This window comes from Panthera tigris, chromosome C1, assembly GCF_018350195.1.
Source record: "Panthera tigris isolate Pti1 chromosome C1, P.tigris_Pti1_mat1.1, whole genome shotgun sequence".
NCBI lineage: Eukaryota > Metazoa > Chordata > Mammalia > Carnivora > Felidae > Panthera > Panthera tigris.
In genome coordinates this window covers 14,951,181-14,975,203 of record NC_056667.1, presented here as the reverse complement: position 1 = coordinate 14,975,203, position 24,023 = coordinate 14,951,181, and the positions used below count along the sequence as shown (strand labels likewise).

Below are 24,023 nucleotides of genomic sequence, written 5' to 3'. Positions count from 1 at the left end.
CTCTAGCGGTTCCCCGGCTGGGCGCGAGAGGGCGCCGTGTGCGCACCTGCGCGACGGGTAGTTTCTCGCTCTTGGCGCACTTTGAACCCGGCGTGGAGGGATTCAGCGTTAAGGAAATCCTGAGTGTGAACATCGCTGGTCCTGGGCCAAATCGAGAAACTGATAAAGGAAACTAATATTTATTGACTATCACCCGCTGCGCCAGACTCTTTACACCTGTTAATTTATTTAATTTTCGCACAAAGATAGGAATGTCATTTTGACAGATAAGGAAACAGGCATTGAAAGGGCAGTGACTGGGACACTTGGGTGGCTCAGTCGTTGAGTGTCCGACGTCAGCTTAGGTCATGATCTCACAGTTTGTGAGTTGGAGCTGGCGTCAGGCTCTGTGCTGGGCGCCTGGAGCCTGCTTCGGATACTGTGCCTCCCTCTCTCTCTCTCTGTTCCTCCTCCACTCGTGTTCTGTCTCTCTCTCTCTCTCAAAACTAAATAAAACATTTTAAAAAAAAATAAGAAAGAAAGGGCAGTGACTGAGGTCCCATTCGCTGTCAGAGCTGAGATTAAAGTTCATGTTGCCCTGATTCTTGGGTCCTTGCCCACCCCACCACTCATGCCCTTAGGCTCCTCTCTACAAGCCCACAGTCCTGGTACCTTCCTAGGACTCTCCAAGAGAATTCCCACCCAAAGGCTACATTTTTCAGATGAGTAAACTGAGGCCCCAAGACATGGAACAACTTGCCCAAAGTCACAGTGGCAGAGTCCTGTTCCCCAAACCCACTGTTAGGAATGGCTGATGAAGGGATTTGTTCTGAGTGACTTCTTTTTTTCTTTCCTTTTCTTGGCTTTTTTTAATGGGAAATTTCAAGCATACACAAAAAAATAGAATAATATGGTGAACCCCGTATCACCAATTACCAACAAATAGCCGTTTTTAAAATCCATTTACACCTTCCTACTAACCCTCCTGCCCATTACTTGAAAGCAAATCCCAAATGTTACATTATTTCATTTATAAATACTTTAGTATCTGTCTCTAAGAGATAAGAATTCTTTTTAGGGGCGCCTAGGTGGCTCAGTCGGTTGAGCATCTGACTTCGGCTCAGGTCGTGATCTCACAGCTTGTGATTTTGAGCCCCGCGTCGGGCTCTGTGCTGACAGCTCAGAGCCTGGAGCCCGCTTTGGATTCTGTGTCTCTGTCTCTCTCTGCCCCTCCCCTCCTCATGCTCTGTCTCTCTCAAAAATAAATAAACATTAACAAAAAAGAGAGGTCCTGGAAGGTATGTAAAATGTTTGGGGGTGTGTGACCATGTATCTCTGTGTGAGGGGGTGAGCTTCCAGGCAGAGACATTGGTCTAGCTTGAGATTCACCTTAACATTGCCTGAGTAAATAGGCACAGCCTAATCTGTTTATTTCAGGGCTCCCTTGGGTCCTTCGGGACAGCCCTGGTTCCACGCTGTGGAGTAAGTAGGAATAGCAGGCTAGCGTGTAAAAATAAGGCAACTGCAAAATGCTTCATTTTGAAGCATTTTGAATTGGTGAATTTAAACATGTTGAAACTAATACATACATTGAATGGAGACCCAGTACTTTCACTCCTGGGTATAGACCCACAGGAATGCATATGTATTTCCCCAAGAATGTTTGTAGTGGCGCTATTCCATGACGATGGAAACAACTCAAATGGCCATCTATAGTAAGTGGGCTGGATAAGTTGTATATTCACCCAATGGACTACTAAACAGCCATAAAAGTATGTACAGCTAAATGCAAACCGCAGGGATGTATTTTATAAATATACTGATCAGTAAGGAAAGCAAATATAAAAAGGAATAAATATTTTGTAATTCCCTTTGCACAAAGTTCAAGGGCAGATGAAACTAATCTACAGTGTTAGAGGTCAGGATAGCAGTTGTCCTTGGGAGGTTGTTACCAGAAGCAGATTCAAGAAGGATTTTGGGGGCTAGTGACATTCTTCTTCTTGCTCTGGGTATGTTCATTTGATGAAAATTCATCAAGGGGCAGCTGGATGGGTCAGTAGGTTAAGCGTCCGACTTCGGCTCAGGTCATGATCTTGCAGTTTGTGAGTTCGAGCCCCGCGTCAGGCTCTGTGCTGATAGCTCAGAGCCTGGAGCCTGCTTCAGATTCTGTGTTTCCCTCTCTGCCCCTCTTCCACTCATACTCTGTCTCTCTCTCTCTCTCAAAAATAAATAAAACATTAAAAAATTAAAAAAAAAGAAAATTCATCAAGATGTACACTTTGGTTTGTGCAATTTTCCAGGTGTAATATTTCAGTAAATGTTTTACATAATCTTCTTGACATAATGAAAACTTTTTTGAAAAGTTTGGTCTAACTCATTCATGGTCTCAAAGTTTTAAGAAAATGAACTTATTTTGAATAGTGCATTAAAGGTCACAAAGTTTACTCAACTGTCTTTGAACTTAGTGGTTTCAAACAATTCTATTTTAATAATGAACTTTGTTGTATCATAAACCTAGACTTGAACTTTGCTCTGCCATAGTAGCTCATCTGAGTCAGCCTATTTCTGAAATAGAGGATAGGACTTACCATTGTTTAGGGCCAGCCAACATTAAAGAGCTGCTGTTTTTTTTTTTTTATGAGATTTTATTTAATTTATTTATTTACTTACCTATCTATCTATTTATTTATAATCTGTTTAGAAAATTTTATTCGGGGGCGCCTGGGTGGCTCAGTCGGTTGAGCGTGTCTGACTTCAGCTCAGGTCATGGTCTCACTGCTCATAGTTCTGTGCTGACAGCTCACAGCTCAGAGCCTGGAGCCTGCTTCAGATTCTTTCTCCATCTCTCTGCCCCTCCCCCACTCGCATTCTGTCTCTCTCTTGCAAATATAAACAAACATGAAAAAAATTTTTTTTAAATAAAATGCTTACTCCTTTTTGAGAGAGAGAGAGAGAGACTCAGAGAGGGGAACAGAGGATCTAAAGTGGGCTCTGCGCTGACAGCAGAGAGCCCGATGCGGGGCTCAAACTCACAAACCACGAGATCATGACCTGAACTGAAGTCTGACACTTAATTGACTGAGCCACTCAGGTGCCCCAAAATTTTATTTTTAGGTACTCTCTATACCCAACATGGGGCTTGAACTCACAACCCTGAGATCGAGAGTCTCATGCTCTACCACCTGAGCTAGCCAGGCGCCCCGGGAGCATCTTCATTTTGATTCTTCTGGTGATGGTATGGTGGGAAAGGCAGGATACCAAGAGAAAGCAAGCAAAAGATTTCACATCCCTTTATTCCACCTTAAATATGAAGTCAAGGGATGTGTAGATGCTAGAGGGAGTCTTCAATCATTTGAAGAGTTCTGGCCACCAGGCTTGCTTGGCCATGGGGTGGGCCCTTGGCTAGGAACAGGTAGTCACCTGTTTCAGCAGTGTGTGTGTGTGTGTGTGTGTGTGTGCACGTGTGTGTGTTCTGATCTCTTTTATTGGGAGAAATTGTAGGATGCTGGCGATATCCCATCATATTTATTCGGGAGACACATACATTGATAAATAGATGAGTTTCTTGCCAATTTATTTATAGGTGCACATAGAAATCAGATAGTGTCTTTAATTTTTTGACGGATCTCAGATAATTTTAAAATACAATTTTATTTTATTTTTTAATTTTTTCAATGTTTGTTTATTTTTGAGAAAGAGATAGAGTACGAGTGGGGGAGGGGCAGAGAGAGAGAAGGAGACACAGAATCTGAAGCAGGCTCCAGGCTCCGAGCTGTCAGCGCAGAGCCTGTTGTGGGGCTTGAACCCACTAACCATGAGATCATGACTTGAGCCAAAGTCAGATGTTTAATTGACTAAGCTACCCAGGCGCCCATAAATTATAATTTTAAATGCTCCATTGAAATTGTCCTTTGGAGAAAGCTAAGGAAGAGAAGGTTGGAGAAATTTCACACTCCAGTAATCTCAGGCTCATCCATGGAAACTTAGGTGGGGCAAAGGTCTCATTTAAAGTTCAAATCTAGGGGGCGCCTGGGTGGCTCAGTCGGTTGGGCGTCCGACTTCGGCTCAGGTCATGACCTCACAGTTCCTGAGTTTGAGCCCCGCGTCGGGCTCTGTGCTGACAGCTCAGAGCCTGGAGCCTGCTTCCGATGCTGTGTCTCCCTCTCTCTGGCCCTCCTCCCCTCACACTCTGTCTCACTCTCTCTCTCTCAAAAATAAATACACATTTAAAAAATAGATAAATAAATAAAAATAAAGTTCAAATCTAGGAGCACCTGGGTGGTCAGTCAGTTAAGCATCGGACTTCAGCTCAGGTCATGATCTCACAGTCTGAGAGTTCAAGCCCTGTATCAGACTCTCCACTGACAGTGCAGAGCATTCTTCGGATCCTCTCTCTCTGCCCCTCCCCTGCTTGATTGCTCTCTCTCAAAAATAAATAAACATTAAAAAAAAAAGTTCAATTCTCAGTTGGTTAAGCATCCGACTCTTGATTTCGGCTCAGGTCATGATCTCATGGTTCAATAGTTTGAGCCCTGCACCAAGCCTGCTTGGGATTCTCTCTCTCCTGTCTCTCTCTGCCACTCCCAGCTTGTACTCTCTCTCTCTTTCAAAATGAATAAATAAACTTACAAAAATAAAGATTAAATCTAGGAGTGCCTGGGTGGCTCAGTCAGTTAAGCCTCTGACTATTGATTTTGGCTCGGGTCATGATCTGTCAGTTCATGAGATCAAGCCCCCACATCGGGCTCTGCTTGGGATTCTCTCTTTCTCCCTCTCTCTACCTCTTCCTCCCCAACTCATCTCAAAAATAAATAAACATTAACAAAATAAATTTCAAATGTAGCCATCCGCTGTGTGTCATTATCATGACAGCACTTCTCTGTAATGTTTGCGGAGAAGGGATAAGATGTTCTCTGAGAAATTTAACGTTTTAACCACAAGGGTTTTCTTTACTCTCCTAAGAATTTAACCTTTTACCATAAGGCTTGTGATGATTACACAGCTTGTAAGATGTATTCACTATGAGCCATTGTATTGATGTTTTTGAGTTAAAGGGCATTTGTTATCAGCCTTTGGTTTTGTTCCCCTAAGCTGCAAATAACCTCACCAACCCTCATGCTTAACCCACCCACCTGCAGACACAAAATCTCCAGGATGATGCTAATTAACCCTCCACTGTAGGCTGTGCAGTTTCGTGTTCAACAGAAAATGGTTCACGTCTCCTGTAAAAGACAAAACAAAACACTAAGTTTCTTCTGACAGGTCTGAACCAAGCACAGCACAAAGCTTGATTCTTCAGCAGACCTCTGTATGGCAAGGGCAAGGAAGTAGATTTTTTTGAGACGCTTCTAGCAGAAATCGTAGGGGTTCTGTGTTTTCCATTCTCAGGGCAGAGATACAGCCTCAGGCGGCAGGGACAGCAGCTGCCTTTCTTAGCGATCCTGGCCCTGATTCCACTCATCCCGTCTGTCTTCCTGAGAACGAAAAGTCTTCCTACAGTGGTACGGAGTCTCAGGTCTCAAGGCATCCTCTGGATGTTCTCCCTTAACATCTTCTGTCTCTCTCTCTCTCTCTTTTTTAAATGTTTATTTTTGAGAGAGTGCGAGCAGGGGAGGGGCAGAGAGTGGGACAGAGGATCCAAAGCAGGCTCTGTGCTGCCAGCACAGAGCCTGACATGGGGCTCGATCCCATGAACCATGAGATCATGGCCTGAGCTGAAGTCGGATGCTCAACTGACTGAGCCACCCAGGCACCCCAACATCTTCTGTCTCTTTAGTGCTATCCCAAGAAAGTGAAGTCGGGGGTATGGAATGTGGTTTTCTGCCAGGATATCTGTTTATACTGCAGACTTAATGTTCTACATGAGAGTGTCATTCATCCCTAGAATATTTCTTCTTTTTTTTCTAAATTTTTTAACGTTTATTCATTTTTGAGAGATAGAGACAGAGCGTGAGTGGGGGAAGGTCAGAGAGAGAGGGAGACACAGAATCCGAAGCAGGCTCCAGGCTCTGAGCTATCAGCATAGAGCCGGACGTGGGGCTTGAACTCACTGACCGGCGAGATCATGACCTGAGCCGAAGTCGGACGCTTAACTGACTGAGCCACCCAGGCACCCTGCTAGAACAGTTATTAAATATCAACTATGTACCAGGCAGGTTTGGCTATGCTCAGCCATGGGAATTCAAGGAAAATGAAGGGAGTCCCTGGAGAGGTCCCAGGACTCTTCTCTGTTACATGCTCTGCTCTGAGGGCATCCCTCTGTCTTCATGGTACCCTTTTCCTCCAGGCGACAAGACTGTGTAGTTTTGGGAAAGTACGTAATATTTCCAAGAAGCATCATTTAACCTTCCCCCAAAGGACTCGGGGGAAAAAGCTGATGCTGATGGAAAAAGACGGAAAAAGACAAGACTTAAAAAAAAAAAAAAAAGAGAGAGAACTAACTGTTGAGGGATGTTTGACCTTCCCTGGTGGATGGCGTCTTATGGCAGTATTTCAGTGCTCTTTGTCTCCTCCTGGCAGGAGACAAATTTTCCCAGAGCAGCAACATCCTTTATCCACAGACCATGTCACAAATGCTATCTCTAAATTGCCAGCAGAGGTGGAGGAGTTTTTGCCGAAACTGTTGACAGAGGAAAGCTGCTATTAGATCAAAATCCGGCCATGCGAAATTCCTGGCTGCAGTTTGGGGAGGTTCGAGCCAGGCAGCAGTGGGCAGAGAGAGAGAGAGAGTTTTCACTGGGAAGAAGGGTATCCGTTTCACCCGGCCGAGATGGAGGAAAGCATAAAGTGGTGGCCGATTGGGGAGATGTTGTGTTGCTGAGAAATTCAGATCATCTGCGGCTCAGGCCGTCCCATGAATTTGCTGCCCTGCAGTGATTACTCAAAGTAAAAACACGGCCGTGTCATCTTCTGTTACCGTCCTTCACGGGCTCTTTGCCCTTGCCCTCTGCCCATCCGCAACCCACCCCCCTGCCCCAGAGCCCAAGCTCCTTAGTCTGGCACAAGAGGTTATTCACTACTTGGCCCTGGCATTTTTCTTGCTGTCCCCCTGCCCTGCCCTGCCCTTTATGGTTACTTGCTGTTGCCCCAAGCATCATGCCGGTTCCTCTGTCTTCATTTACCTCTTTGAAAGAATCCCTATTTATAGTTGAGGTCACCTTGTCCAGGAAGACTTCTTTGACCTTTCCTAGACTGAGCTAGATGCCTCCTCTCTGTTTCCTCTTCTAAATGGTTAGTTCTGTTAGGACAGGGATTGTGATTTTGAAACAGGTCCCTAGCACCCAGCATGGGGCCTGCCAGATCTCTAGCCCTTGCCTGAGAGCCATCGGGGAACGCCAGCCCTCTGTGGGCAGCCTCGTACCCAAGGGGGAGGAGAGGGGAAAGGGTTGGGCTATCCTTTTAAATTCCCAACCACTGGCCTCACTCCTGGGAAGGAGGGAGGGGGTGGAGAGGAGCCAGAAGGAAGCCATAGGGTGACAAATAGCTCCCCCTTCCCCCAACAGGATCGACTGCTGCATCTGCTGTAGTGTTTACACTACATGATTGCTGACTGAATTTCTTTTCTGTGGCTTGTTTACATTCTTTCTGGTTTTTTTAAATATTTATTTTTGAGAGAGAGAGAGAGAAAGAGAGAAGGAGAGTGAGATCATAAGTGGGGGAGGGTCAGAGAGAGAGGGAGATAAAGAATCCCAAGCAGGCTCTACACCGTCAGCACAGAGCCCGATGTGGGGCTCGATCCCACGAACTGTGAGATCATGACCTGAGCCGAGATCAAGAGTCAGATGCGAAACTGACTGAGCCACCCAGGTGCCCCATCTTTCTATTTTTTTTTTTAAGTAAAGATTCTTTTAAATAAAAGTAATATGAATATATGGGTTAGAAAATACTAATGGGATATATGGATAGGCTCATCATGAAAAACAACAATCTTCTGTTCCAACTCCCTGTAAGCCCAGAGGCAATGACACTTTACTCTTTTAGTATTTCTCTTATAGTTTTCTTCAGGTCTCTAATGTCACCTGCTTCGGAAGACTGAGCTATTTAAAGCACAAAGCTGACCATGTCACTGCCTGAAACTGACAGTTACTTTTCACAATAAGGTCAACCCCTTACCAGGGCCAGGCCTGCTCTCTCCGACCCTCAGCCATTCTTACCTGTGTCTTTCTTTTCTTTTCCTTCTCCTTGGGCAGCTTCAGTGTTTACATCTTTAGAGTGACCATGCCTTTGTGTTGTCCCCTCCTCTTGACTGTGGGCTAGCTCTGAGGGAATAGAATTTGGCAAAAGTGATGAGATGTCCATCTTCATGGTTGGGTTACAAAAAGACTGGCTTCTGTCTTGCTTGCTCTCTGCTGCTCTCCTGCTCGCTTCTGTGGGAAGCCAGCTGCTGTGTCCTAATCTGCCCTGTGGGGAGGCCCACGTAGCAAGGAACCAAATAGTAACAGCAATGGCCCACAGGAACTGGATCCTGTCAACAATCTTGCAAGTGAGCTTTGAAGTGCACCATTTCCCAGTTGAGCCTTCAAGTGAGATCGCAGCCCCGGATGACATCTTAACCACAGTCTGGTATGAGACCTTGTGAGCCAGATGACTCAGCTCTGCCCAGATTCCTGGCCTGAAGAAACTGTGAAATAATAAATTTTTGTTGTCCTAAGCTGCGAATTTGTTTGGCATCATTTATTACACAGCAATAGGTAAGTGATGTAATCGTTATGCCATATTATTTTCTGTTCAGTTATTAAGCTTTTAACCCCCTCCTCTTAATTTTCCCTTATCCTACCCCTCAAAAACAATGTTAACAGACTGGACGTTCCTTCCATGCTTGTTTCTGTGCTCCTGTAATCATGCACAAAATATTAAGCGTGTGTGAGAGACTTACTAGGCCATTCCATTATTTATTCTTGAATAGCACTTTGTAGCCTCACTTCTTTTAAAAAAAATTTTTTTTAACATTTATTTATTTTTGAGACAGAGAGAGACAGAGCATGAACGGAGAGGGGCAGAGAGAGAGGGAGACCCAGAATCTGAAACAGGCTCCAGGCTCTGAGCTGTCAGCACAGAGCCCGACGTGGGGCTTGAACTCACAGACTGCGAGATCATGACCTGAGCCGAAGTCGGACGCTTAACCGACTGGGCCACCCAGGCACCCCCATAGCCTCACTTCTAACATAGGCACCCAAAGTACCCCTGGCGCCCATCGGTTATAGTCATGCTCACCTCCCTACTAAAAGGAAATCCTAAAGAACCTTGTATTTTACATAAGCAATTAGCAACAGCTGGCAAGAGAAGCAGAAATATACATGCTTCTGTTTCTATTTTTTTCCCTGGGAATCTGGGACTCCGCTTCAGAGTCCTAAAAAAGACAGACAGCTCCGAATAACAGAGCACGTGCTGCTCTGAAATTGCAGGCGCTCAGAACAGGGGACACAAAATTAAAGCCCTTTGATTTTAAACAAACATCCCATCTTCTCTCTAGCCAAATAAGTGCTGTTTTTCCAAGTGGACATCGTTCAAATAATTCTGGAATCTTTCTTTGAGGGTTGCCTTCCCCAGTCTGTTTGCACAAAGTGTAAGGGTACTGGGCTTTAGTGCCTCAGGTGGTCCTCAGTCTTTGCCCCTCCTCAAGCTCCGCTCCCTAACCGGATGACCCTTCTTGTGATCTGGCTGCAACATCCTTTCTCGGGGCCGCCTTCCCATTCTCAGGCAAGCTCCACTCAGAGCACCACTCTGAGTCTTTCCACCACTCCACTCAGAGTGTTTCCCTCGGTGATATTCATCATAAAGTACTATAACCGAGAGCTCCGTGCGGGCAGGGATTTTTTTTTTTTCTTATTCACTGCTGCGTCCCCAGGGTCTCACCCCAGCCCTAGAACACAGTAGGCATCTGATCAATAACTGTTAAAGGAACGGATTGGCTTGTTGGTACCAATCAAATCCATCTTCAAAGGACCAACATTTGTCACCCTTAATAAAAGTAATGGCCGATTTATTCAAAGAACTTCTTGAGGGTCCACCACTGGGCTCATGATTTCATTCCATCTGAACAGTGACTCCATTATCCCCATTTTATAGATGAGGAAATCGAGTCTCCGAGTAATGAAATAACTTGCCCAAGGCCACACAGTTTGGAGGCTAACTCCAAAGTTGAAACCCATTGTGCTCTCTCATTTTTTTTCTTGTTACATTTTTTTTTTATGTTTTGGAAATTTAAAAAATTCAGATATGTACAAAGGAAAAAAATCACAAATCTGGATTCCCATTGACCAGAATTTGAACTGATGTCAACATCTTGGTATATTTTCTTCTAATTTTCTTTTTTTCTTTCTCCATCCCCCTTTGTTGAGAACATTCAGAAGACCGTGCTTAAGACCCCAACAACCATTCCTAAAGAAAGGCAGGGTAGAGTTTTGTGCCATGCAGCAATGCTGGAATTACCTTCCTGCCTCCCAAGATGGCAGCAGGTAGGTCTGGGTGTGTTGTGAAAAAGCCAGACAGCGACACCTGCAGGTGCTCTAGAAATGAGTAGAAAGAACTCATGGGGAAGGGGTGACTTACCTGTCCACTTCCTGTGACCCTGGCAATTTGCTTGCCTAGGAAAGAGGCAATCAATGCTCTATTCTTACCAGCCAGTGAGGCTGGTCCCAAGGCCAACTTCCAGGAAGGATACCCAGAGCCATCAGCCCCCTTTAGAGGGCCGGCCTGGCTCCTTCCCTTATTCAGTCCTCACCTTCCTAATTGTGTGTGTTCACGAGAGAAAGAGACAAAGATGATAACCAATAAATCAGTAAGAGTCCCCTCCTGACCCTCCTCACACCCCAGAAGGCAGCATGGCACCTCCACCGTGCCCACCTTGCACTCGGTATCCGCCTGGATCACAGTTTACATTTCCGTGCCTTTGACCTGTTTACACCTCTCTTCCTGTCAGACTGGGAGTTAGCTCCTCAAGGGCAGAGACTGCTTCTTATATGTCTTTCTCTCTGCAGTATTTGCCATATAAAGGGTATAAATAGAGGCAGCCAAATACCAGCCGTGGGAGAATGGAAAAAACACTTGGACTCAGACAGACCTGATTTCAAATTCCAGCTTTGCCACAGATTAGCTGTGTGACTTTGGGCGAGTGGCTTTACCTCTCTGAGCTCCGATCTGCTCATGGATAAAGTGAGGACATAGACTTTAAGTCTGACGAGTGAGGACTAAATGGGTTCATAGATGTTACAGGACCTGGATTCGGGCCTGAGCTTTGCTACAGCCCTAGGGTAAGTCAGTCAACCTCTCTCAAGTCCAGTGCCCTTGTCTATAAGAAGTGGGGGTGGGGGGTACCCACCTCACTGAGCTGCTGAGCACTTTAAATAAAAAAAAGAATCCACGTGATAGTACCAGACACACAGTAGGTCTTCAGAGATACATTTTTACCCTGTCTAGACAAACTCATGCCTTTCTCTTTACACTTTGGAATCTCTCAGCTACAACCATGCAGGTGGATGGCATCCGATGCCCGGAGGGCCCAAAACAAACTCTAGAAATGGCCACTGGCAGTTTGGCCCAGCCCAGCGGGGCCTCCCATCTGGGGGGCAAGAGCCTACAAACTCAGCTCTCCACACCAAAGGGTGCACGGTCCCACGGTGCCCATTTCCTCTCCCAGCAGAAAACATCCAGGCGTTTCTATAAAGACCAATCACACTGTCGTCCTAAGAGTTGTGAACAATGATAGAGACAGAGCAAAACGTGCACTCCCGAATCGGGATGTTCCGTGATGTCTATAATTAGAAAAGTCACTCAGAACAGGACGGGACCTTGGGAAGGCTGACAGGGAAGAGGTCCGGACTTGGCTGGAATTTTAAAGAGGGACCGCAGGAAAGGAAGGAAGGGATGGGTGGTCCTGTCCCGGAGAGGACAAGGTGGGTTGCAAGGAGGGACGTTGGTCCAGGATGGAATGAAACGCTTTATCGCTTCAGGTGAAGACCATCATGCTTGAGTGTAATTTGGAAAAAGCCACGTCTGCCCAGCCCCCGGAAGGGCTGGGGCCCATTTGGCCGATGTCCCCAGGTCTGTGTGAACATCTTCATCAAGTTCTCCGGGCGGCTGTCTCCTCAAGCACACGCGAAAACCCAGGCTCTTCCAGGTGGTGGGTGTTTTCTGACCTTCACTGGATCTTCTGCGGGCCCAAGGACCCGAAGGGGGCAGGTAGCAGCTCCAGGACTGTCCTGACAACATATGTGCCATCCGGCTTGGTCATGTAGACAGCCCAGTTGGTGCCAAACTGGAAAAGAGGCAAAGCCAGCGTGAGGGAGGCAGCGTGACCGAGGGGCTGGGACTGACCTGGATTTGAGTCTGGCTCCACCTCTGTCTAACGTTCCTCTCTGTGCCTCAGTTTTCTCATCTGTGAAATGGGGATGGCAATACTCATACCTGGCCCTGCGAGCTTGAGGAAGGAGCCACCAAGAGAATGTCTGTCGAGCAGTTAGAAGTGCTCGGCACCTTGTTGAAGGGCAACCAGTGATCTGTTCTATGATGAGAGACCCACCCAGGGCTTCAGAGGAACAACATCTAACCCCCAGGGCCAGACCTGCACCTGCTGTGACAAACAACAGCTAAGATCTGCTTCCTTAAAGCACCTTCTCTTCACAAGCACGAGCAGATGCCTGCCTGCCTCACCACACACCAGATATTGCCCACGTGTGATTTCGCTCTCTGCCCTTGGAGGTAGGTGTTATTTTTTTTCCTTAAAGTTTATTTATTTATTTTTGAGAGGGAGAGAAAGTGCAAGTGGGGGAGGGGCAGAGAGAGAGAGAGAGAGGGAAAGACGCGGGGCTCGAACCCACAAACTGTGAGATCATGACCTGAGCAGAAGTCAGAAGCTTAAATGACCGGGTTACCCAGGCGCCCCTGGGTAGGTGCTATTATGATTCCCATTTTAGGCTTAGCAGGGCAAAACCAGTAAAGCAAAAATTTTAACCCAAATCTGTCCCCCCAGCCCTCTCCCCTCTCCCACTCCCAGGAGCTACCACCTGCTTGCTGTTTGATCTTGGGCAAATGATTTAACTCCCCAGGGCTCCGTGTCTTGATCTGTGAAATGACTTTGAGAACCGAGGAATGTATCAGGCAGGAAGACGGCTGTGTGTGATGCAGAGCCCCGAAGTTGGCCTCAACAAACTGGGGCTCAGCCTGGCTGTCGTGTTACCATGGGTGGAAGGCACCTGTACACGGTGCCCGGCACATAGTAGGTGCTCAGTTAATGGAAGCCGTTCTTACTGGTTACTTGGCTGTTCGTGACCGCTCAGCTCTGCAGCTCTACTGTGCTTCTGTCTGAACCACTACATCATTTCCAGGCACATCAGTCTTCGGCGTTTTGTTTTTGTTTTTTATATGTTCGTTTATTCATTTTGACAGAGCGAGCGAGCGAGCAGGGGAGGGGTGGAGAGAGAGGGAGACAGAGAATCCCAAGCAGGCTCCGCCCTGTCAGCACACAGCCTGACGCAGGGCCCAAACCCACAAAATCGCGGGATCACGAGCTGAGTCGAAACCCAGAGTCGGACACTTAACCAACTGAGCTACCCAGGTACCCCTGGATTTTTTTTTTTTTTTTTTTTAATTAATGCTTTAAAGAAGGCGATTTTTCTGCTTGGCGGGTTCTGCCTGAAAAGCCGAGCAGTGCGACTCTAAGCGCCAGGTCCCCGGCCCCCGAGCTTCCTCTCTTGTTACTTGCAATTTGGTTTCAGTTTCGCCTCTCCTTCCTTTCGGCTTTTTCATCCGCCTTCTCTCGTTTGCCAACACCTACTCTGTTTGGAGAAAACAGCAATGAGCAATTGGACCCAGCTGGGGCCTCGGGAGCCAGGGGCTGGCATCCTGATGTGGTTTCCTTCCATGGCCTTGGACATGACAAGGTGCTGGGCAGCCATTTCTGCCCCTCTACCCGCCCCCCCGCCCCCAATATGGCGATGACGTCCATATTGTGAACTCAGTGCCTTTATGGTGGCATTTTCAGCTGAATTTGGGAAGGGAGTTCTGCTAACCGTGTCTGGTTGGCAGGCCTGGCAAGAAGCAGAAAGAAAATGGAGATGTTTGCATTGTTCGACACATGCTCTGAAAGCCCAAGGCACAAAGGCAAATGAGAGGGGTTGTTACCCCCTCTCTCCCCACCCCCACCGCCCCGGAATTAAACAACTCCATAGCAGAAGCCCCCGTGAAACAAGCACCATTACATCTCTGTGGCTGAAAAGAATGTGTCTCGTCATAGAACCATAAAGGCAGGGAGGCGGCTGTGAGGAGCATGGACCTTGCGGTCAGCCAGAACTGGCCGTGAATGCCAGCTTACCACCGTCTGGCTGTGTGTCCTTCAGCAGGTCATTTTACTCCTCTCAGAAGTGGGGGTAACCACCCACACTTCTCCCATAGGCTGGGGTGGAGATTAAGTGAGATGCTGTATTTAGAAGGACCGATGATGTCACATGGAAGCTCGCAAGCCTGTGGGATTCTCCAGGACGGTGGCTTTAACCTTTTGGGACTCTGGGGGACACAGCCCTCTTTGAGAGTGTGTGAAAGCTGACAACCCACCCCTCCCCAAAATGTACACACATAAACAACTTCCACTGAGTCAAGAATAAGAACTCATTGAATCCGTTTTGTTTTGTTTTGTTTTGTTTTGTTTTGAGAGGGAAGGAGGGCATGCAGGGGAGGGTCAGAGGGAGAGAGAGACAGAGGATCTTTAAAGCAGCCTCCATGCCCAGCTCGGGGCCAGACGTGGGGCTTGATCTCATGAACTGTGAGATCATGACCTGAGCCCAAATCAAGAGTCAGACGCTTAACCAACTGAGCCACCCAGGCTCCCCATCATTGAATCTACTTTTAACCATTTTTAAGGGTACAATTCAGTTCCATTTGTTCTTGGAATACAATATCCCCTCTGTCCCATGGCCTATAAGGCCCTGCCCCGTCACCCCTACCCTTTACTTGCCGCGTTCTAGCCTCTTTAGCCCTCTTACAACTTAATCAAACTCACCAAATGTATAAGCATTAAACTTGCTGGTTCCTTTGCCTGGAAATCTCCTTCTGTGGACCTTTGTCTGCCTCGTTCTTTATTATTTATATCTCTGCTCAAATGTCATGATCTCATGGTTTGTGAGTTCAAGCCCTGCACTGGGCTCTCTTCTGTCATTGCAGAGCCTACTTTGGATCCTCTGCCTCCCTCTCTCTCTGCCCCTCCCCTGCTCTCACACACACACACACACACACACACACACTCTCTCTCTCTCTCTCTCTCTCTCTCAAAAATTAATTAAAAACATTAAAAAAAAAATAAAGTAGTTGTTGGCAAACTATTTTTCCGTAAAGGGTCAGACAGGAAACATTTTAGGTTCGGCAGCCCACAGGGTTTTGTCAGAACTGTTGAGCTCTGCTGTTGCAGGGCCAAAGCAGCTATAGACAAAATATGAAGAAATGGGCGTGGCTGTGTGCCAATAAAACTTTATTTACAAAAGTAAGGGGTGGGGGCTGGATTTGTCCTGGGTCAATGTTTGTTGATCTCTGACTCCTTTTTCTGCGTTCTCTTCTCCACAGCCCTCATCATTCTCAGAAACTCTGTTTATTTTGCTCCTTATTTGTTGTCTGTCTGCCTCCTGCACTAGACTGTGAACTATGACGGCAAGGCCTGGCTTGTCTTTTCACTGCTGTCTCCCCAGAGCTCGGTCAGGCCTAGCACACAGTAGATACTGACTCAAGTAGCTACTGGATGAAAGAATAATTTCCAGTGATTCACGCAGGCTTGGGACAGCTTAGATGTCAGCCAACAGGGCAAACAGGACAGCAGCTGTGTGACCTGGCTGGCAGCCTGGCTTTGCTCCCACGGCCTAGAAAGGCAGGGAGGCACCTAGTTTACATTTCCCAGAAAAGAAAGGTGTTTACCTCTCTCATGACTTGCCTACAGGCTCCACATGGTGAGATAAAATCATCCTGGAGGTCACTGCGGAAAAAGAGAATCAAACATGGGTCAATCTCTCCTGAGGCGTGAGGACAATTACTGAAATGCAGGCCCTGAGTTCTGGCCTGATGAAGTCAAACCCAGCCAAGCAGTTTCTGATTCACAGATGCATGGTGTCGCAGAGGCTCAGAAGAAACACCAGGTGGCTTTCCACACTTCCAAGGGGCAAGGCCACAGGCAGGCCCGTTGTTTTCATTAGCGCGTTTGGAAAATGTTTAGTGAGCACTTGCTGTCGCCCACACTCCAGAAACACAAGGGTGAAGAAGAATTGGTCTCTGGCCTTCAGGAGATCGCTCAGCCCAGTGGACAAATAGAAAACTAAATGAGTTACCGTTTTAAACAAAATGCAATAAGAATTCACAGTGAGAGGAGACAATCCCTGCCTGAGGAACAACAGAGAATATTGTGGAGGAGATGGTGTTCGGTGCGGTCCTTGGAGGAAATGCAGAGTTCATAAATCACCGTTAGTGAGCACCTACTGTGTGCCAAGATCTGTGCCAGGCACTCGATATCCATTTCTTTGAATTCCCAGGACAACCTGAGTGTCAGAAGGACCATTTTACCTGCAAGAAAACAGGTTCAGTGAAACTAAGTAACTAACAGAGGTGGTACTCTGAAGGCCCGCGTTTTTCTGTGCTGCAGGCAAAGGACATAGTATATGCAAAGGCCCTGTGGCATGAAAAAAACGGTGTGAGTCAAAAGAGAAAAACGGGTTCCTTCGCCTCTCAGAATCGAGGCACCTACAGGCAGTCCTCCAGCTCTGAGCAGGACGAAGGGTGAACTGAACAGTAGGAACCGCCAAGCCTGCCGGAGGACCAGAGGTTACGCCAGCAGCCACCATCGTCCCTGCTCTTCTAGACGCACAGCTCTGTGAGATCTCTGCAAGAACACTGGGCTTAAATTTTAGTTTTTGGTCAGCTCCTCCTTTCGCTAACCGTGTGTGACTTGAACCAAGTCGTTTTTACCCATCCAATGTGCATCTCTTGGCTTGTAAAACAAGGGGAATCATGTCACCTACTTCCCAGGAATGCTAGGAGATAAAATGAAATAAAGGGCAGAAAGCACTCTGTAAACTTTAGAGTGTTCTACACATATTGTTATTGCTTGTACTACCAGGCGCTTATTCCTTTACACATATAAGCTCTGTCTGAATTTCAGTGCCTTATGATATACAGATTTATTATATATAACTTATATACCATAACTTAAAATTACATATATTAACAATGATTATCCTTTTACTGGATATGTGCCTAGAATGTCCCAGGCATCCAGCGAAACACTGAAATGCATGATCTCATTTTATTTTTTTAAATTTATTATTATTACTTTGTAACTTACTTTGGGAGAAACGAAGACAGCATGTAGTGGGGGAGGGTCAGAGAGGGAGAAGAGAGAGAAGACAGAGAATCCCAAGCAGGCTCCGCATCACCAGGGCAGCACCCGATGTGGGGCTTGAACTCATGAAACCGCGAGATCGTGACCTGAGCCCAAACCAAGAGTCGGGCGCTTAACCCCCTGACCCACCCAGACGCCCCTATTACCTCGTTTTAATCGACAAATATTTATTGGCGCTTCGTACCAGGCACTATCAGGGCTGGGGATACAGCAATGAACAAAATAGACGAAACTCGTTGCACTCAGGGGATTTTCACTAGTGAGAGGAGCCAGACCACCAGCCAACCAACCATGTGTCAAGTGGATATGGCCATAGCTGGCATGAACTGCATAAAGCAGCTGAGGGAGGAGAGAGCGATGGGTTGTTATTTTATCCTCATGATAACTCGCTGTCGTATGTGGGATTCCAGTCAAAGAAAGGTTCTGCTCCATGGAAAGGTGGGTCCTCTCTGAGCATGCTCCCAGCTTCAGAACAAAAGCCCACGGGGACGTGAGAGGGTGGGGACCCCTGCCCAGGATGCACACGCAGCCAAAGTAACCCTTGTGATTACCAGGCTCCGGCTCGGGTTTCCATAGGATCTTTGGAGGCTAGACTCTGTCATTTTTTTTACTTCTTTCCACACAGACTGACCATGCCAGACAGGCACGGGAAAGGAAACAAAGACCAATCGGAGAATCTCTGCCTTCCGGGGTCTAGTACTGTCTGGGAGGGGAGATAAAGTCTGCATGTTAGTACTATGACACAGGCAGGCTGTGGTTACGACCATGGGAGAGGTGCTCTGAGTGAAATTCAACCTCCCTTCCGTGACCGCTAAGGCCCTATATAATCTGGCCCCTGCCAAGCTCACCACTTCCTTTCTCAATCTTGTGACATGCGTGGCCGGCTTCCCAAAGAACATTTCCCTGGAAAAAGTGACCTGTATTAGGGTCTTCAAGGGGGTGGGGTGAACATGCATTCCAGTGGGAAGTTGGATTTGGCTTAGGCTTCAACCACCAAAAGTCACAAGATATGGCTTCCAGGCAGCGTAGCTCTGAGAGCTGAGAGAGAGCCTGACCACGACACTGGCTTACCCTTACCTCACACTGCACTTCTCTGTGCCGGGCACGGTGCTGAGGACCTTAGGTCCATCAACTCATTTAATCCCTTAACAACCCCATAAGGTAGGGACTGTGTAGATACTTTTATTGTCCTCACGTTATAGATGGTGAAAGACGACATGACCTTCCCAAGGTCACAGAGCTACTAAGTGGCAGAACCAGGATTTGAACCCAGGATCTGTGGACCCTGCCTTTGGTAGTCTTCAGCTTGCAAAAGTAGTAAGGATAAGGTTAACACAATAGTTTTATTTATTTTTTTTGAGAGAGAGAGAGAGAGAGAGAGAGAGAGAGCCAGAGCATGAGCGGGGGAGGGGCAGAGAGAGGGAGGCATAGAATCAGAAGCAGGCTCCAGGCTCTGAGCTGTCAGCACAGAGCCGGATGCGGGGCTCGAACCCACAAATGGTGAGATCGTGACCTGAGCCGAAGTCAGGCGCTTAACCATCTGAGCCGCCCAGGCGTCCCTAAAACAATAGTTTTAATCTGTTGCCTACTCTGGGCCAAGACCTTTACAGAAATCACTTCCCGCATCCTCACGATAGCCCAGTGGGTCAGCATTCCTCTCCTCCTTTCTACAGATGAAAAGCTGAGCTCAGATCCTTGGGCAACAGCAGAGCAGGATGTGAAACCAGGTCTTACTAACCTTGGAGCCAGGGTTTTTAATCATTACTCAACATTCCCTCCTAGAGTAAGAATCAAAAGGCTGAAGAAAGACACATCCCAGAACGTACTGGGTGCAGCAGGACGCCTACCACCTCTCCTGCCCTGTGCTGTGCTGGGCTTGACAGTTACCCTGCTTTGTGCTGATTCTGGTCACGTGCTGAGGCCATCCTTATCAGACGCGATGGGCTGGAAACCTCTCGGCTTTGATGGCTATGCTGGGGCCCCCATGGGACAAGCTTAACTCCCCATTAGCAAAAGCCCAGCCTGGGCCCCACACTCTGCATTCTGGAGATCTCCAAGGGGCTCTCTGAAACCGTTCACACCCGTCAGTGTTAACGAGGGAGCTGGCACTTTCCACTCATCTTGTAAACCCCACGCTCTCAATTTAACAAGTCATTAGTGCAATAATGACTACATTTCTGGCTCAGGGATGCTGCTGCAGGCTGAATCCCGGGAGCAGAGCAGTTGGGTGGCTAGAAAAATGCAGGTTTTGTGTAAATAAGGAGATTTGCTAATCATCGCTAGCGATACCCAGTCCTTTTTAAAAGTAGATAATGACCAGGAGAAGGAGAATGTTTCATTTAGAACATTCTAAACAGAGCAAGGCCACCGTGCCATTATCCTTTTGTTGACTTTGGCCTCTTTTTCACCCAGAATATCATTATTTTCTTGGATCAGGTTTGGAATTGAGTTACTCTCCCCTCCCCCCTTTTAAATAAAGCACAATCCACATCCTGAGCTCTGCTCATCTGCACAAAATGTTCCCAGCATGGCCTCATTTATTCCTCCCAAAGCCGAAGGGAAGCCAGGACAGACCTTGGTGACAGGGAGGGCTCTGGGAAGCCGGGACCGACCTTCTCCCTAAGTGCACCTTGCCTTCAGTTACTCAGGAAAATCGCCTTCAATAACCTGGTCCGCCTCGGGACCAGACTGAGACAAAGCTATAAAGAAACGGGAGCTTGTTTCTGTCACACGGCCCCTGCTGGCCTTGCGCTGGGTCCCTACATTTCTGGAGGCTTGCATTTCTGCCAGCAAGGCCCTCTAGCGCCACCACAATGAAGAGGTGCTTCACTCCTAGTACGTAATCCATGCACCTGGATGTCCTGAAAACCAATACTTGGTCAGTCATGCACCCACTTTCTGGGTGGATGAAACATTTCCCGTGGCATTTTCCCTGCACCGTTAATTTGCTAAGAAAACTCTCTCACAGTGCAAAGGTACACACAAGAGCAACTCACTATTAAATCGGAAGCGTAACAGGGTCAAAATTAGTAAAAGAGCCCACTCACATGCTCAAATCCTGAAGCCACTGAGTCTGGGTCCAGGGCCAACAAGAACTCAACGAGCATCCTGTGAGGGTCTGCACAAGGGAACTTGGATATTTATGTTTGGGGCATGTAGAGAGAGTAGGTTAATGCTATTACTGTTCAGCCAGGACCTGGGCTGGACTCTGATTAGTGTGTGAACTGTAACCCGGGTTTACCTGGCTGTCACCCCACCAGCTTGCGTTGGTAGCCTGGTTCTTGGCACTTAGAGGTGGGCAATGCCAAGGGCAGTAGTCAGCTCTCACAGTGAAGGATCCCGGGGCAGCTCAAAGAGAGCAGGGAAGAGTGTTTGATTTCCTGGCACAGCATGGTGCCGTGGAATGAGCCCAGAGTGAGACTCCAGAGATGTAGTTTGGTCTCAGCTTTGCCACGAATTCCCAGGAAAGTTGCTCAACCTCTCTGGGCCTCAGTTTCTTCATCTGTAAAATGGGGTACTGGCTAGGGGGTCTATACCAGGTGATTTTCAGGTCCCTCTCGCTTTAGGTTTCTATGCTGCCTTTCTGTTGTATCTTGTAGGCGTTCTGTTGTCTGTACTGTCACTAGAGCAAAAGCCCCACCTGCCCTTGAGTTAGAGGTCCCTCGGTTGTTTACCTGCTCTGTAGGCTCACTGAGGGCAGAGTCCATTTTTGACTTAACTCTTTATCCTTGGCACTCTGTCAAGCCTGACAGTGCCCAGCACGCAGGAAGTACAGAATAAACGCGTTAGATGAATGAACGGATGAGTGACACACGCGTGGTGAGTGATGGCCGAATAGATGGATGAATGCAGCAGCAGCCTGCCTTTCCCACCACTTACCTAGAGATAGCAATTGCCCTGAACTCCCTGTGCCCTTCTGAGATAGCCTTCTGGATGGCGGTTCGCTCCGCACAGACGCCCATTGGGTAGCAGACGTTTTCAATGTTGCACCCTGAGAAGAGAGGAGGGAACCAATGAGACTTCCAGCAGAACCACTTCCCATGGCAGGTGTTGAGTAAGAGGCTTACCCCATTCCAACGCAGGGAGGGACCTGTTACTCAGAGTGGGCAGTTTGACAGGAAGTGCGGGGACACTGGTGCCATGGCCCTTCCCAGAACACCCACCCTTGTCACTCACCCAATGCCTCCGTCTTGAAGCACAGCCCGGGAGCAGGGGCAGCAGAGCAAAGCTGATGAACCTACCCCATCGCCCCAGCAAAAGTCAAGGCCAAGGGAGATACTGAGCCGTAAGATGAGCAGAGCCCCCAGCCCCAGATCTAAGAGACAGAAGGTTCAATGATTGGGCCTGTGCAAAATTTTCGGTGCTGTTGACCAGCTATCAGAGTTCAACCGAGTTCCCCCATGAATTGTGTTGCAAAACGAACTGTCAAAACCAACAAACTAACAAACAAGGAACTCCCAAGCTTTGCAAAAGGTGTCTGTGATTGCACAAGCCTTAGGGCAATCCCAGCCCTCCAATGGGAGGCATGCTGCTAAGGTAGCAGAGTTCACAGCAAGGGATTTCTCCCCAGTGTCCCTCTCAGGAGCGTTCCTGGGGGACAAGGGGCAAAGCCTATTCCCAATGACATAAAACATTGGCATACTCAGATTGGCTGACTAACAAACTCCCCATTTTCAGGGAGGTAAGGCCGTGAACAAATGGCCACAGAAGCTGGGCTTCCCCCTGACTATTGAGATGTGCTCTTTATAGCTGGTCTTTCTCTCTGAGGCAGAGATATTGTTCCCCAGGATGTATTTTCTTCTTCCTTTAAGTAATACGAGTGACCCCCTATTCCAATATGGCTGCTCACATGGCCACTCAGCTACAGACCGTATTTCCTAGACTCCTCTGCAGCATGGTATGGCTACGTGACTAAGTTTTGGTCAATGGCATGTGGCCCACAGTGAGGTGGGAAACTTCTGGATCACATTTTTTGTAAAGAGGTTGATTGATTGCCCTTTACTTCCTTTCTTTTACCCTCTACAGGCTGGGATGAGGTGGGACAGCTCTGACCATGTGGTTTATGATCATAGGGATGGAGAAGCCACAAGAGAGAAGGCACTAGGGACCCTGGTCCAACTCAAGGATAGAGCAGAGTTGAGATGCCTATTTGCCCTGGCACAACTGCCTACTCTGAGTTGTTATGTGAGAGAAGAGAATTCCGCCATGGTGGACTCACTGTATTTGGGGATTTTTGTTATAGCAGCTTTACCTAGATCTAACTGATAGACAAATTTGGACTCAGAGTGAGATGCGGCTTTAATAAAAAACATCTAAAACACCTGGACTTGGGCAATGCAGATGTGGCAAGGTGGAGAGCTGTTGGCTTTGTTACTCTGTGGCAGATGATTTGGTAAAGCCCTACACTGCAATAACCTGGAGGGCAGATTATGTTACTCATTGCCTACCAATGGGATCTTTCTACCTGACAATGGGAACAGCCCTGTGGCAAAGAGCTGATGAAGGGTGTCACCTTCTCAGGCTATTGTTTCAAGGCTTAAGGCAGTCACCATCAAAAGGACCCAGGGATGGGCCAGGCAGGGAAGCCAGTCAGTAGAAAAAAAGGGGAGTTGGCAGGTTTAAGAACTATGCCGAGAAAGGATCTTTGGGTGTGGTACTCCAGTTCAGAAATGACTGGAAGCAAACAGACCAGAAGGTTTCTAAGTTTTAGATAGAATTGGCTAGCCAGAAAAGCCAAAAGTCTGCCCTGTTAAACCCTGTGATCGTTCAGTCCCTAAAGAAACTCCTGGGTTCCCCAAACCCTACCGTCAGAAGTGAGCTGACAGAGCTGTGTGCCCCCAAGGAGGTCACTCTCTCCAAAACCCACTTCAGATGTGTGGCCAATGACAGGATGATCAGGGAAGAAGCTCCCAGAGGGCAGAGCCTGGGTCCCCAGTGGACAGGGACAAGGGGTTGCCGCCAGGGCAGAAAGGGAAAGCAGAGTGCATGCCAGGGTGGGGAGTCTTCTCACAAGAACTGCCTGGCAAGTTTGATAACTGCACAGACTGGTGGCCACAGTGTGTGCCCTGTTCTTCTCCTTTTCCCGTTGGGAAAGTTGGTGACTATTACTCTGTCCTACTCTTTCCTGTTCCCACTCCACACTGAATATTGTGGGAGGGTGAAGTGAGGTGTGGGTGATTACTTTTTACTTTTGGGGCCAGTAGGCCAGCGGGGCCACATCTACACCTGAGGAAAGAGACCGCTCCGCCTCGAGATCCTGCTCTTAGAGCTGAATGCAGTGACTGAGTGGGACTTTGGGCTGCCTCCCTTAGGAAGGTGGTAAGTGGGTCCTACGTGTGAAAGGATGTACACAGATACTTACAGGCCACAGCCAGTTCTGTGGCAAAGACTAACTGTTCCCAAGGTTCGCTCTCCCACTAGAAGCCACTGGAGTTGACTGGGGCACATGACTACCCAGCCGGCGACCACATTTCCCAGCCTCCCTGGAAACTTCGTGTAGCCTTGTAGTTTTAGCCAACAAGATATGAATGGCAGTAACGGGTACAACTTCCAGATGACATTTTTGGGGGGACAATGCTTGCTCCCCCGCTTCATCTTTCCCTTTCCCAGGCTCTGGAACATGGATGTGCCAGTTTTGAACACGTGGATGTGGACACCACTCTAACGATGGCAA

The 24,023-nt window shown here is 47.7% G+C and overlaps 1 protein-coding gene and 1 non-coding gene across 2 annotated transcripts in view; both read right to left on the bottom strand.

Moving 5' to 3' along the window:
• Positions 1-3,103: 3,103 nt before the first annotated feature.
• On the bottom strand, positions 3,104-3,176 carry TRNAE-CUC. The gene has a single exon. It is a non-coding gene; the product is annotated as a tRNA-Glu (tRNA).
• Positions 3,177-11,701: 8,525 nt separating this feature from the next.
• Positions 11,702-24,023, bottom strand: part of CDA (cytidine deaminase) — a 21,276-nt gene continuing 8,954 nt past the window's right edge. The window contains exons 2-4 of the mRNA XM_042996052.1: positions 21,230-21,341; positions 15,877-15,934; positions 11,702-12,235 (exon numbers count right to left, since the gene is read on the bottom strand). Coding sequence (XP_042851986.1) covers positions 12,119-12,235; positions 15,877-15,934; positions 21,230-21,341 — 287 coding nt within the window. The 3' untranslated portion in view covers positions 11,702-12,118. The remainder of the gene's footprint in view (positions 12,236-15,876; positions 15,935-21,229; positions 21,342-24,023) is intronic.